The sequence below is a fragment of the Xylona heveae genome, assembly GCF_001619985.1.
Source record: "Xylona heveae TC161 unplaced genomic scaffold L228scaffold_12, whole genome shotgun sequence".
Classification (NCBI taxonomy): domain Eukaryota; kingdom Fungi; phylum Ascomycota; class Xylonomycetes; order Xylonales; family Xylonaceae; genus Xylona; species Xylona heveae.
The window spans coordinates 346,431-359,662 of NW_017264204.1; the positions used below are offsets into that span (position 1 = coordinate 346,431).

Consider the following 13,232-nt stretch of genomic DNA (forward strand, 5'->3'; position numbering starts at 1 on the left):
TCTTTCGGTTACGACTCCGTTCCGGGCCGCATTATTGTTAATCCGCCCATCGTCATTGTTTGCCGGCCTTCACCTCTGGAATAAATTGGAACAATCTATCATGATCTCTGGATGGATATCAAGTCTTGTCTAAGGCGCGCAAATATGCATACAGATATTATATATACAGTAGAAATGGATCTTAAATACACTGCGTGATACGCATCATGCCTCCTCCCTCTCTAGCTCAGCCTCCAACTCTAACGTTTCACGCAAAGCCGACATAAATAACTCTCCCTCAGACTCCTTAAGCGGTAAAAGAGGCTTACGAGGGGCTATACCATAGCCATGCATCTTATTCAAGGCGAACTCTATCAAAGGATTTCCATTAGCTGTGTCAAGAAAAGCGTGGAAAGAAAGCCTTACTCATGCCTCTAATACCCGCCGGGACCGCTGCCACGTCGGAATTTGAAAGAATCGACTGGATTCTAGCTGCCTCTTTGACCTCCTTTTCAGTTGGAGAGGGATTGGTGCAAAATTTCCATAGCTTCATAGTCGCACGTGGAGCAAAATTCGGTATGCCGCTCACGGTTCCGTGGCCTCCACACTGAGCCCAAGGCGTAAGATCGGCGATGAGGCCGTCAAGGAGGATAACTGGGAAAGGGCGACTGTTGTTCATGGCAGGGTCCTCTTGGATTGCCGCCTTTAGTCGAACAAGCTTTCCTACGCTTCCACCACACCTATGTTTATTGTTAGCAGTCAAAAAAACCATACGTGGCCTGTCGATCCGTGAAAGGAACATACGTGAGTTTAACACCGCACAGATTTGGCGCTCTCTTCATTATTTCCGTAATCACCGCTGAAGACATGTCTTGCCCGCCAGCATTTGCAGGAAAGTTATACAGCAGCAAGGGAATCTGTTCATAGTCCTTAATGAGTGCGATATCACCTTTATAGGGCTGGGGAATTCCTTACCGGCGAACCCTCGCAAATATCAATATAGTACTGAATTACCTGACCTTGGTCTGCATTGAGACTGGCTGCATAATAAGCCGGCAGAATTACCATTCCTGCATCTCTGTAGATATATGGTGTTAGCTAGGTGAATTTGCTTCCTTCAATCCATTTGCTTTCTCTTTCATTCCATTTCAACCACGTTCACTGAATGGTGTAGAACTTACGCTCCGGCTTCAGCTGCGGCCTTCGCTAGCCCAATTGTCTCTCTAGTGCTCGACCCTCCTACGCCGGCAACAATCGGTGTTGATGTGAGGCCAGCTTCATCAAGAGTTTTTCTGATGAACCGTATAAGAGTTATACGCTCATCATAGCTCTACTCAAGAAGCAAAATTAGTACTAACTTCGGAACCATCCAAATATCCTCACTAACCAAATGTACAGCTTCTCCTAGTGAGCCAGCACAGACGGGCACTATAACGTGAGGTTAATATTGCATTTGGTTTTTCATCTTTGATACATAATGCATACCAATGCCCTTGGTTGCTAGATCTAGATTATCGGAGAATGTTAGCCGTCAAATTCTACTCGAATTCCCTTGTTTTCCCTCCAAGCCTTTTTATCTATCTCTAATTTTAGGTTTCTTTTTTTTTTTTTTTTTTTTTCATGCTTTTTTTCCTTGGTGTAGCTTGTCAAAAACCTAGTCTCATGGAAAGCTTTCCAGAGCAAAATAGATTTCCCTTTTTTTTTTAAAATATATATATACATATATATATAATAGGAGGTATGATGGGAGAAACAAGTTAAAAAAATCAAGGGGACAAAAAGGTTGCGGCATGAAAAGGAGTATCGATAAAAATTCGAAATAAAGTAGATTACTCACTCAAAAGATGCTTCTTGTAACTGACAAAGTCTAGCTCTTGATTGTCATCGAAAAATGTGGGGAGAGGACCGTAAACACCAGGTCCGAGCGGACGTCTCTCACTTGGATTGGCCATGATGAATAGAAATGATGAACAAGACTATTTTGGAGAGAAATTGAACTTTGGGATTGAAATATCTTGATCTTCTTGATTGTTTATTTTAATCGTCTCTATGAAATTGTTGCCAGCGGATACGCAGATTAGACATTCAATCCGTCTATTAACTGTCGGGACTATCGGCGAACGAGCCGCCTGCCACCGAGGGCACCCAACGGCGGGCGGTGGCGGATAAGCGCTCTTGCTATGACTTTGTCGCGGTAACTCGCCGCATGGTCCGCCCCTCTAACCTCATGTTTCGGGTTCCTGTGTTTCGGGCGGGTCAGTCAGGAGTGTAAGGGCATCACCACTATCTATGAACGCTAAAACGACCGCTAATTTAGCGTTATCTACCCCAAACTTCATATCGGTGGCCGCTTACCCAACGGCTCAGAAATCAATGAATAACTTTATTGCCCCATGATTGTTCAAGTATATGGATTATGATCGCTTTACTTAATCTAAGTATCTATTACAGATTGAGAAAAGCAATACATAGATTAAGTAAAGAGGTCTCTGATGCAGAAGAATTAGTTAGGGTCTGTCAATTCGTTAAGATGGACAAAGCTTCAGCGTCTGTATAGTGAGACGTACTATTTATAAGTGTCAATAAATCTGCATTATTTCATTGAATTCTTCTGGTACGAAATACGTATTTGCTCAAGCGGTCCGAAAGTGATAAGGGTTGAATCTAGGATGAATTGGTTCAGGAGCTAATTTAGTTAGGTGCGGTATACATCTCTGTCACCGTCGGGATAGACTCCGTACTTTACCGCCAAGCAACCGCCGATGTTATCCGTCTCCATTCCCTCCAGATCTTATCGACAAATAGTCGGTTTGAGACCCGCTCCACCGATATGGGTGACGTTAATGATCAATTGAGTATTTGTGCCCTATGGGGGCAAGCTATAATTCCCGAGGTCCCAGAAATTTGACACCGGCTGCATTTCGTGCATTGGACGAACTGCAAGCTTGCAATTGCCTGTTAGGACCTGCAACACATTGTGCTAAAATGGCAGAAGTAGTAAGTCCAACAGCGGCTGAACGCACGTGGAGATTATTTCTAACTCAAAGTCAGCCTTACGACCAGAAGGAGAAGACGTTGACGCAGAACGATGCCAATGAGATTTCTGTTGCATATGGTTCGATGGAGGAGAGCGATTCAAGAAAAGATGCTCCTTCAGAAAACGGCCTCCATCGTTCGCTCAAGGTACGGGCCTAGCACCCATGAATCTCCTTAACTAAACTAACATTTGAGTACAGCCCCGTCACTTGTCAGTAGATTATACGCATAATCAATGTAATCTGAAATTTTGAATCTGACTCTGAGTTCTAGGCAGATGATTGCAATCGGAGGTGTCATTGTGAGTAGCTTTGGTTTCTCTTTTTCGACTTCAGATATCTAATATGCTATCAGGGAACGGGTCTCTTCTTGGGAACCGGTGGTGATCTTCAACATGGCGGCCCTGCTGGTTTACTGCTGGGTTATGCCGTAATGGCATCTGTACTATTCTCGGTCATGGTAGGCTTGATGGATATCCCGACTATACTACCGCGACTAACATATTCGACCACTAAAAGGTTGCCTTGGGTGAGATGGTCTCCTGGTTTCCCATTCCAGGTGGCCAGTTCGCTTTGGCTGGCCGGTTTATGTCTCCGGAATTAGGTTTTGCTATGGGAGTTTTGTACTGGTACAAGTAAGTTTCGAGACCCTCATTTTATTATTTAAATGGCAATACTGACACTTTCAATAGCTATATCAGTATGTTAAGTTCAGCTCGCGTCTCAGTTCCGTTTCACTAATCGTTGCAGTTGTCCTTCCTGCTGAAATATCTGCGGCCTCGGTCTTAATTACCTACTGGACCCCCGCTGGAGTTTCTGGCTCGACATGTACCACTGGCATATGTAACAATGCTATGTGGGTTGGACTCATGCTCATTGTGGTGGTACGTTCTTCTTGTTTTCCTCTAGGGCCTGATCCTGAGCTGACGTTTTAAAGTGGGCAATCAATCTTGCGGGAACTCGTGTGTTTGGCGAGATGGAATTCTGGTTTGCCTCTATCAAGGTAATATACAGGGCGAAGAATAATTGGGGAACAACCATGGAGCTAAAGGGTACTCGCAGGTTATCACTATTATCGGTCTTATCATCGCGGGCATTGTTATCACAGCTGGCGGTGGACCAAACCATGAGAGTATTGGGTTCAGATACTGGAACGAGACTGGAGGATTTGTACAATATTCGGGAATAGGTAAGGATGCGTCCCTACGGTGATAACCAAACGCGACATGTATCTGACAAACAACTCTTCTTTAGCCGGTTCAAAGGGACGCTTCTTAGGCTTCTTCAGCAGTACGATTTTACCATCTCTTCATTCCTGTCCCACTTCTAATCCAATTTCCAGCGTTGGTTAATGCCGCCTTTGCTTTCATTGGCACCGAGATTACTGCTATAAGTGCCGCTGAGACTGCCAACGTAAGCATCCCGGTCACTAGAAAAGGCGATGTACTTACTTTTTCTACTTACAGCCGCGACTAAATGTCCCACGTGCAATCAAGAGTGTTTGGATCAGACTTATGATATGTAGGTTATTTCTAAGTGTCCGTCGTTGAGAGGAAATTTGACTAATGAGGGTCTACGTTATAGTCTACGTTTTGAGTGTCTTCGTGGTAAGTCATGACTTGCCCGCTTTGCCTTATACACGACTTGAGAGCTGACTTCAATAAATCTTTAGGTTGGCTTGCTGGTCTCGCCTTCTGATCCTTCTCTTGATCTCGGAAAAGCTGCTGCCAAAAGTCCTTTTGTCATTGCAATCAAGGTCAGTGTTTATATCTCTGTTACCTCTGAATGCAACCTCCGTACTTATTCTTCACAGAATGCCGGAATTCCAGTGCTGCCCTCCATCATCAATGCCGCTCTTCTCACCAGTGCATGGTCCGCTGGCTGCGCCGATATGTTTGTCTCGTCGCGCACCCTCTATGGTCTCGCTTGCCGTGGCCATGGCCCTAAATTCCTTCTGAAGACCAGAAAGTCGGATGGCCTTCCCTGGGTTTGCGTGATGATTTCTATGGCCTTTTCATTACTCTCATTCATGGCGGCAGATCAGAAGGGCAAGGCTGGCACAGTTTTCGGCTACTGTGAGTCCAATATCCCTTGAGTCGGTCTCTAAATGTCAAACTGACCCTTATGTAATAGTCTCAAACATGACGGCCATTTGTGGTATGATCTCATGGGCCTGCATCTTGGCGACTAGCATCCGTTTTCAGAAGGCTTTGAAGTTTCACGGCGTTGACCGCAAGACTCTTCCTTACACGGCTCCCTTCCAGCCGTACCTCAGTTACTGTAAGCTTCGAAATTAGGCGACTTCAAAGATCTATTTGGTAGACTAACGGCTTGTTTAATCCAGATGCAATGGCATTTTGCGTGATAGTCATAATATTTGGTGGCTTCAGTTCTTTCAGTGAGTTATGACCAATGAGTTTTTTTTGTCTTCAGAGCAGCTGTTCCTGACGAATCACAGTTCATTCCTTTGACACCTCCTCATTTATCACCACTTACTTCCCAATTCCCTTCTTTATCGTTCTATTAGTTGGTTACAAATTGTACCACAAGACGAAGGTTATCAAGATTGAGGACTTTGACCTTGTTACTGGTTCTTCTACCGCCATGATCGAAGAGGTACGTTGATTCGAAATTCCTTATTGACTGGCAGGTTATGCTGATTGAATACAATGAACAGTCTAAGCCCAAATCCTTTTGGAAGAAGATTTCTGAAAACGTGTAAAGATTATTGCGGTAATATGTGAGACGGTCACATTTTAGAAACGGTGCTACTTTCAGAATCTTAGAAAGCCTGATTCATGTATTCTTTAGATTTGTTTTTTTATCCTTATCATCCTGAGAAGTCGAATAAAGGATACCTTGTCTGATTTTTGCAAGATTTGCGGCTCGCATCAAGAATTAAATTCAGATTTAACTGATATGGATATGTGCGTTCAATCAAAGCTTTGGCGAAGAGAACAACGAAGCCAGCTGTGCATAAACTCAAACTTAGAATGCCATAACGTTCAATGGTGATGTTCGGCGACAAAATAACCTCGTGCTCGGCGTTCATCTTGATACTTTCCTTTTCTACAACCAACAATGACCAAATGCTTATCAGGCAGTATCTCGGCCGAATTGTTACAAAAGTTGTGATATAATAAAATGCCTAGCGACTTGTGGGGTTAGCCTGTTCCTGAGCTCGTGGCAACCCGACACAAAAGCCGCTAATGATTACGCTAGAAATTGAACCCCATTGCCCAGGGCTCCTTATCATGGACCTTCTCCTCGCCTGCTCCAAATCCCAGAACCCTACTGCGGAGGCCCCGTAACGACCTTTTCTGATCCGGAGGAAATGCAAGTCAATCTGCATCCTTGTGGCTTGCGTAGCTTGATTGATCACCCGCTCTTATTTTGACCGTCGCCGTTCGTAGGAGTGATTTCGGTCCTTTGGATTGAACCTCGGTTATTCCTGTGGCGAGTGATAACGATACGGTGGGTAAACTAGTGACAAGCGGCATCCAGCCGAAACATCCCTTCCTCGCCCGAAGTACTTCGGCATAGGCACCGTGTTTTCCGATCTTATCCTAAGATCCAATTACAATACAGGTAGTTGGAACTTCAATTACGACCCTTGCCCATAATGCTGTCAAGAAATCCCATCGCGGCTCTTGTTACGCAAATTGCGTGTTATACCAAAGCGTATAGTCTTCATGGCCTCAAAATTCGATCTCGTCATCGTCAATGGGACGGTGGTCACTGCAAGTGATATCAGGTATTCGCTTCCACCTCAATGTCCGTATTGATCAGATAATAATCAACGATATTTCGTAGTTCATGTTGTATTGGAATCAAAGATGAAAAGATTCGCGCACTTGCGCAATCCTTTACTGATGATGAAATTGCCGGTGCTGAAGTTATAGATGCAGAGTAGGTTATAATCTTCCTATCGGTGCCATGTCACATGGCTGACATTCTGCACGATAGAGGCGCCTATGTAATGCCTGGAGGTATTGATGCACATGTTCATTTATGCCAAGATTTGAAAACCGGTATATTCTCTTTGATCGATGTCTTTCTGTCTTCTTGCACTCTGTTAACTATTTCCCCCAGGTCCACATGGTCTAGGCGGCGAATGCGCCGACAATTTTGAGACAGGGTCTAGAAGTGCCATTGCAGGAGGCACGACAACTGTCATTACCTTTGCAACTCAAACTCGAGCCGAGGAGGATCGAAGCTTGATTAAAGTCGTGGAGGCATACAACGCACGAGCTGAAGCCACTGGCAGTTATGCTGACTATGGCTTCCACATCATCATCGTCCGCAACGATGCTGACGTTCTCGAGAATGAGCTACCTGTACTAATTCAGGACTGGGGAATTAGTAGTTGCAAGCTATTTATGACTTACGAGACACAACGGCTTACTGATTCACAACTTCTCGATGTCATGTTTGCAGCAAGGAAGAACGCAATTACGACAGTATGTTTTGCGTTTATAGCTTTTCAACGGGACCTGTTCAGATGCTCATAGTTTCCAGATGATACATGCTGAAAATGGAGATATGATTGAGTGGCTTACGGGTGAGTATTTTTGATTATGTCTGTTATTCTAATAATATCTTTCTTACTGACGGCCCCAGACAAGCTGGAAGGAAAAGGAATGGTTGGTGAGTCAAAAATCCAAATCAGCATTATCAGCATAGCGTTGATTGTAAATATAGCTCCCTTCTACCATGCTCTGTCCCGGCCACCGCTTGTTGAAGGGGAAGCAACAAACAGAGCAATTGCACTCGCTCAATTGATTCAGAACCCGATTCTGTTTGTCCACGTTGGGTCGGCAGTAAGCTTTTCTATTTGAAAATGTTCGCCTCATTTAGAAATTTCTGACTTCAGCAGCTCGGTGCAGCAAATGTACGCAAAGCCCAGACTATGGGGCTTCCAGTTTACGCAGAAACTTGCCCTCAGTACTTCAATCTTACCTGGGAAGATTTGGTGAGTAGATCTATCTAAGATTCCTCTAGAGTGACCCGTTTAATCAAATATTACAGAAGCGCTTCCACTCGCCAACGTGTTTCGAAAACAGTAAAATGATATGCTCTCCACCTCCGCCACCAGACAATTCTGACCAAGAGGACCTATTCACGTGAGTTATTTATCCAAATGGAAACAAAGAAACTTCATGCTTACATCGGCTACCACAGTGGTCTTCATAATGGCACATTCACCATATACTCCTCTGATCATTGCCCTTTTCGTTATGACCACCCTCACGGGAAACCCACTGGTGTTCTCGAAGATGAAGCAAGCATGCACGGCGAATCAGCTTGTACAGGGCATAATATACAAGACCTCCTATCTCGCAAAGAAGGCGCTTTTCGCTTTATCCCCAATGGCATTCCGGGTGTTGAGACACGGTTGCCTTTGCTGTACACAGGCGCTCTTGCAGCAGGCCGCATTACGCCTCAGAAGTTTGTAGAGCTCACTTCAACCAATCCTGCGAAACTGGTTAGCAATTTGACTAAGACCCTTTTATGAATTCAAGCTGATTATCCGTTCCTAGTACGGTCTATATCCCCGAAAGGGAGCATTGATGGTTCGTTTCAAGGATATCATATTACCACCTGCAGATCAGCTGACAGTATAAATTTAGCCTGGATCCGATGCTGACCTAGTAATTGTAAGCGCATCTCCAACAAAGAGCTACTGAGCATGATTCTAATGACCTTTTTTGTGACAGTGGCATCCGGAGAAAAAATTCCAGCCTTTCCGTCTGACCAATTCTCAACTACACCATAATGTAGATTGTAAGTCTCATTTACCCTCTCAGAGCCTGCAATCCGTTTCAAAACCTGATTACGCGCCAGACACGCCTTATGAAGGTCAAGAATTTATAAACTGGCCGCGATACACTATACTCCGCGGCAAGGTAGTCTGGGCGAATGGTGAAATCAAGGGGAAGCCACGCGACGGAAAGTATCAAAAACGAGGCCCGAGCCAACTTAGCCACGGCCTTCCTGGTCATGATAGAGATCCGCACACCGTCGCCGCCTGGCTGTATAAGTGAGCCTTTTCGAATTGCGGGACATTCTTGGTCATCTATCTGTTTACGAATATTTCTATCAATGGGACCATGCCACTGAAGATGTATGTAGCCATGTAATTATCATATAGAGTATCATGATACACAGCTGTACATAGGAAGAACCTCACTACTACGTAAAGAAACCCCGAGTTTTACCGAGTGTTCGTACGTATGTAGTTAAGCCCTGCTCTACATATCCAGTAAAAGAAGCTGTAATAATCGCTTATCAAACCGAACTCTGTAGAACTGGATGTTTGGCCCCTCGGCTAGAACCTTTACGGTAAAAGTACACAGCTGCTATCAAATAAAGTTGCCCCGTCGTGGCTGATAGTAATGATAACGCATTTGGGGCCATTGAGTTGCTCCTTTCCCCCAGGAGTCTCAACAATTCAGGACAAGGGGAAAAGCAGCAACAAATAAAGCTAAAACTGTACTGCATCTACCGGCCCGTTTTCAGCGTGTATCACAACAGATGACGCCGATTGCTCTGCACCTCTGTGATTGTTTCATATTCCTCGCCCGGAGCTTGAGGTTGACAAGCTTAGATGACTATGATGGAGAAGCGTGCAGAATCTCCACAGTAAGCAGAATGTATCGCAGCTATGCAAAGCGGCAACAATTGCTCAATGCTGAACTAGTTCCGACATTGACGACCAGCCTACGAAAATACGTCGTATTTCTCGTGCTTGTCTGCAGGTATGTTGAGTATTTCCTATCATCCCGGAAAACAACAGCGCAAGTTCGACTAAATCTCCGCACAGTGTCGAGCAAGAAAGCAGCGCTGTCAGCCATTGTCCAGCACGGCAACTCTGCAAGCGCCATGCAAACGATGCCAACACCATGCTATTACTTGCTCCTTTGAAACAGACCAAATAAGTCCACCAGATGTCGCGCCCAGTCCATCAAAGATGGCACAGCTTGTCGTCGACCTGCAGCAGCGGTATGTCCCTGCATGTCCAATTAACGATTAAGTATTGTAATTCTGATTTCGACCCACCTTTTCAGGCTTAATCGACATGAAGCTCGAATTCTAGAACTAGAAAAGCTGCCTCAAGGAGGGAAAGTCAGGCAAACGGACGAGGACACGCCCAGTCATGCTAGGGGTGCTATCAGCAAGTAAGACTTTCCAATTTTCGCCTTTCCAGTCGTACAACTCCGCTGATATCAGTGCAGTGCACAATCAACTTCCCATCAGACTCCAAGGGAGCTCCCCCTTGAGCGTGAAGATGGCCCGTCTCCGCAGGTATTGACTTGCGAAACTCCAGCTTCGCATACTTCGACCTTTAGCATGGATGGGATTGGCCTTGGACCGCCGATTGCGACTTTACGGTCCTTGGGCGCTCTTTCCAAAGACGAAGGAAGATTGAGTTCTCATTCACCAGAATTAAAGTCAAAAGGAACCCCGAATGTTCTCAACCGTTATACGGCCTGTGATCCGGTCGCACGAGGTGTGCTTTCCGTGCATGACGCTCAGCGGGCGATCCACATGTACGTCAATTGCTCCCTGAGAGCCTTTCTCAATGACGAAGACTGATTTAGTTCTCCAGATTCTTCGAGCATTGCCATCCACTCGCACCGGTTCTAAATGAGAGACTTCGCCATTCATGGCTCGACTTGAGGTTCTCTAGTCCGACCCTTTTTCTGGCGATATGTTCTATTGGCGCCCGTTTCTGGGACACGGGCCACCAGCTGTAAGTATCATAGCATTTCAGTCCGAAGAATTCTTATCCTGAACATGGAACAACAGTCCAAGGCCCATGCAAGCAGTCCACCCAAGATTCTCTGACCTGACGGCGCTTCTCGACATGGCTGTCTCGCGACTGTTGCTGCGCCCAACACCCGCCGATGTCACACTCGATTCCATTCGGGTATTGCTTCTCTACGCACAATGGATGCCGTGCAGTCGTGATGATGAAGACAACGGTGCTTCTAAGGTGCCACTCGATGCACACTACCAACCGAAGAGTCGATACAACGAGATAAGCGCTTGGGCCGTGCTGGGACTGGCTGTACGATATGCCCTCTTCCTTGGTCTGGACCGGGCAGCTATCGCGCCTTTTGAAGGACCCATCAAGTCTGTTTCCGAGGAAGACATCTGCCGCTTGAGAGTTTGGTATAACCTGCTCACATGTGACTTCAACCTCATGTTGACATCCGGCCTTCCCACCTCCCTTGATCCGGCACCGTCAGCAAAAGTTGCTCAGCGCTTCAGCTCACATAGGGCGGCACAACAGCCGGGCGATCTTCGCGTATCGGCTCTTGTGGGGCTGGTGGCAATTGTGCATCGTGGGATGCGCATATGCAATGATGCTTCAGGCCGCCAGCTGGATACGCTCTGTTTGAGAAAGATCAATGTAGAGTTGGATGAGTGGGAGCGGTAAGTCTAATCTAGCAGCGTTAACAAACTATTGTGATGACTGACTCTGCGATCTGTCTCTAGTTCATGGTACATTCGACTCCGTAAGCCTTCCAATGATCACATATTTGTTGTAACTTGTTATCTGATTGGTTTATAGGGCATACGGAATCACAACATAATCAACTACCCTTCACTTCGGTCAGAGTAAGAATCGGTTCACACAGTGCTCATTACAGGAAGAAATGCTAACAAGGGCTGATCAGTGGTACCGCCTTGCTCTGAACAGTGCTGCGGTTGGTCCAGTATTGTCCTCAATGGACCGAACAGCACCTCAACCGCTGCAGGTCTGGCTTCTGCAGTCACTGGGAACCTGTCTTACCGCAGCCTCTCAAATGCTTCTCTCACTGTCTTCCTACGGCGCAGAGTATATCTGGAAATTGGACTCTCAGAATATGTCAACGTTCCCAGATGGGCCTTTCGAAATTGATAGCGCAGCTGTCAAGCGCCTCTATTATGCAGTGGATTCAACGTGGATCTCTCACACCTTTGCAGTGACTTTCCTAGTGTTGTGCTATGTCAGAGGGGCAATCGATGGTAAGGCTTCCCATCTCCAAACATTTTCAATATATACTAAGTCATTATTCTTTATCTGAAGATGATCTTCGCATTCGCATACTAAATCCTAACGCCTCTTCCAATCCAAGCGTGCTCCCTCCTCATTCCGGATCCACCATTGCTCGGCTTCTTCGACTTGCGCTAGATGTCTTTGATGGTATCTGCCAAACGACATCATTTCATCCTGCACGCGATTTTCAAGCCATTGTCCATGATGCCACTTCTCTAGTCTTGGTTCCAGGACAAGAAGACGTGCAGGATGGTCAAGAGATGGATGGCTCGGCTTTACAATCGCTTTTGGACATGATGAATGACTCTGGATTCGATTGGCCTGGTAATTTACTCAATTTATCGACAGACTTCCCCCCTGAATGGGAGGTGGATGGATGCTGAATATTTAGATTTTGTTGTCCAACAGCGGTTTTGATGTGATTATTGGATTTTTAATTTCGCGCATGCTTTAATGATACCCCTTTTTATTTTAAACATGTCCGCATTTCTATAATTTTGCAGAGCGAGCTTTTCTAAAGTTGTTGATTCTATACACATTATAAGCATTCCGAATAATGAATTTTCTCAATATAATGAGATTTCCAGAAAACCACTTACGTTTCTTCATCTGCGAGTTCAAACACCACATTCTGAGCTCCCTTCCAGAGCACCAATTCGCCGAGAGCGCGCAAATTCTCTGCGCCCTCTGTAATGGTCAAAAAGTGATTTGCCGCCAATGGACCCATTTTGCTAGCAAACGCAACACCTCCGTAGCAAAAGAGGAACTCCGTCTCGGAGATTCCGCCGGGATATAGCAGAATCTGCCCTGCACCTGGATGCGCAGTGTGATTCTCAAACGGCACGCCAAAGTCCGTCTCGCCCAACGGCACCCACATGCCCTCACCACTCCAGCGAACGTGGATGAGCTGCTGCCGGTAAGGTAGCAGCTTGCGGAACATGGCCACTGTTTTTGGAGCCGCCGATTCGAAGCTCGCTAGAAACTGGTAAGGACCGGCGGTGATCAACACGGTATTCGACTCTGACATGGTTGCTGTATTGTTCGTAAGACCAATTGATTTTGTTGTCTTTTTTTGCCTTTATTTTTACTTGAGTATTTTTGATAGCGTGTGATAGAATGGTTGCTCTTTTTTTGTTGTTGTTGACAGCTCTGATATCTTTCCCTCCGGGGGG

At 45.7% G+C, this 13,232-nt stretch overlaps 5 protein-coding genes across 5 annotated transcripts; 3 read left to right on the forward strand and 2 right to left on the reverse strand.

Moving 5' to 3' along the window:
• Positions 1-204: 204 nt before the first annotated feature.
• L228DRAFT_263533 (putative dihydrodipicolinate synthase) lies at positions 205-1,931 on the reverse strand (the record flags this gene model as incomplete). Its single annotated transcript, XM_018334499.1, has 8 exons — positions 205-350; positions 406-719; positions 784-896; positions 955-1,057; positions 1,161-1,309; positions 1,367-1,407; positions 1,465-1,485; positions 1,817-1,931. 8 exons carry the CDS (start codon positions 1,929-1,931, stop codon positions 205-207), a joined length of 1,002 nt encoding a protein of 333 aa, XP_018185225.1.
• Positions 1,932-2,964: 1,033 nt separating this feature from the next.
• On the forward strand, positions 2,965-5,736 carry L228DRAFT_270993 (hypothetical protein; the record flags this gene model as incomplete). Its single annotated transcript, XM_018335469.1, has 20 exons — positions 2,965-2,976; positions 3,031-3,162; positions 3,216-3,226; positions 3,289-3,316; positions 3,370-3,474; positions 3,534-3,649; positions 3,707-3,714; positions 3,765-3,898; positions 3,952-4,017; positions 4,077-4,203; positions 4,269-4,304; positions 4,357-4,427; positions 4,481-4,535; positions 4,599-4,621; positions 4,687-4,770; positions 4,828-5,089; positions 5,148-5,294; positions 5,359-5,412; positions 5,473-5,630; positions 5,692-5,736. 20 exons carry the CDS (start codon positions 2,965-2,967, stop codon positions 5,734-5,736), a joined length of 1,674 nt encoding a protein of 557 aa, XP_018185226.1.
• Positions 5,737-6,644: 908 nt separating this feature from the next.
• On the forward strand, positions 6,645-9,182 carry L228DRAFT_250739 (putative aminohydrolase). Its single transcript, XM_018333400.1, has 14 exons — positions 6,645-6,768; positions 6,828-6,923; positions 6,981-7,045; positions 7,107-7,474; positions 7,533-7,575; positions 7,635-7,661; positions 7,716-7,834; positions 7,891-7,986; positions 8,043-8,137; positions 8,196-8,499; positions 8,555-8,587; positions 8,645-8,671; positions 8,732-8,798; positions 8,859-9,182. Exons 1-14 carry the CDS (start codon positions 6,707-6,709, stop codon positions 9,056-9,058), a joined length of 1,602 nt encoding a protein of 533 aa, XP_018185227.1. The 5' UTR covers positions 6,645-6,706; the 3' UTR covers positions 9,059-9,182.
• A 292-nt stretch (positions 9,183-9,474) lies between these two features.
• On the forward strand, positions 9,475-12,563 carry L228DRAFT_285614 (hypothetical protein). Its single transcript, XM_018336356.1, has 11 exons — positions 9,475-9,656; positions 9,715-9,772; positions 9,838-10,016; positions 10,082-10,192; positions 10,250-10,564; positions 10,624-10,767; positions 10,824-11,453; positions 11,517-11,536; positions 11,593-11,639; positions 11,699-12,029; positions 12,091-12,563. The coding sequence occupies exons 1-11, from the start codon at positions 9,622-9,624 to the stop codon at positions 12,441-12,443; spliced, it is 2,223 nt and encodes a 740-aa protein (XP_018185228.1). The 5' UTR covers positions 9,475-9,621; the 3' UTR covers positions 12,444-12,563.
• On the reverse strand, positions 12,327-13,087 carry L228DRAFT_263536 (hypothetical protein; the record flags this gene model as incomplete). Its single annotated transcript, XM_018334500.1, has 2 exons — positions 12,327-12,589; positions 12,660-13,087. The coding sequence occupies 2 exons, from the start codon at positions 13,085-13,087 to the stop codon at positions 12,550-12,552; spliced, it is 468 nt and encodes a 155-aa protein (XP_018185229.1). The 3' UTR covers positions 12,327-12,549.
• Between the last annotated feature and the right edge of the window lie 145 nt (positions 13,088-13,232).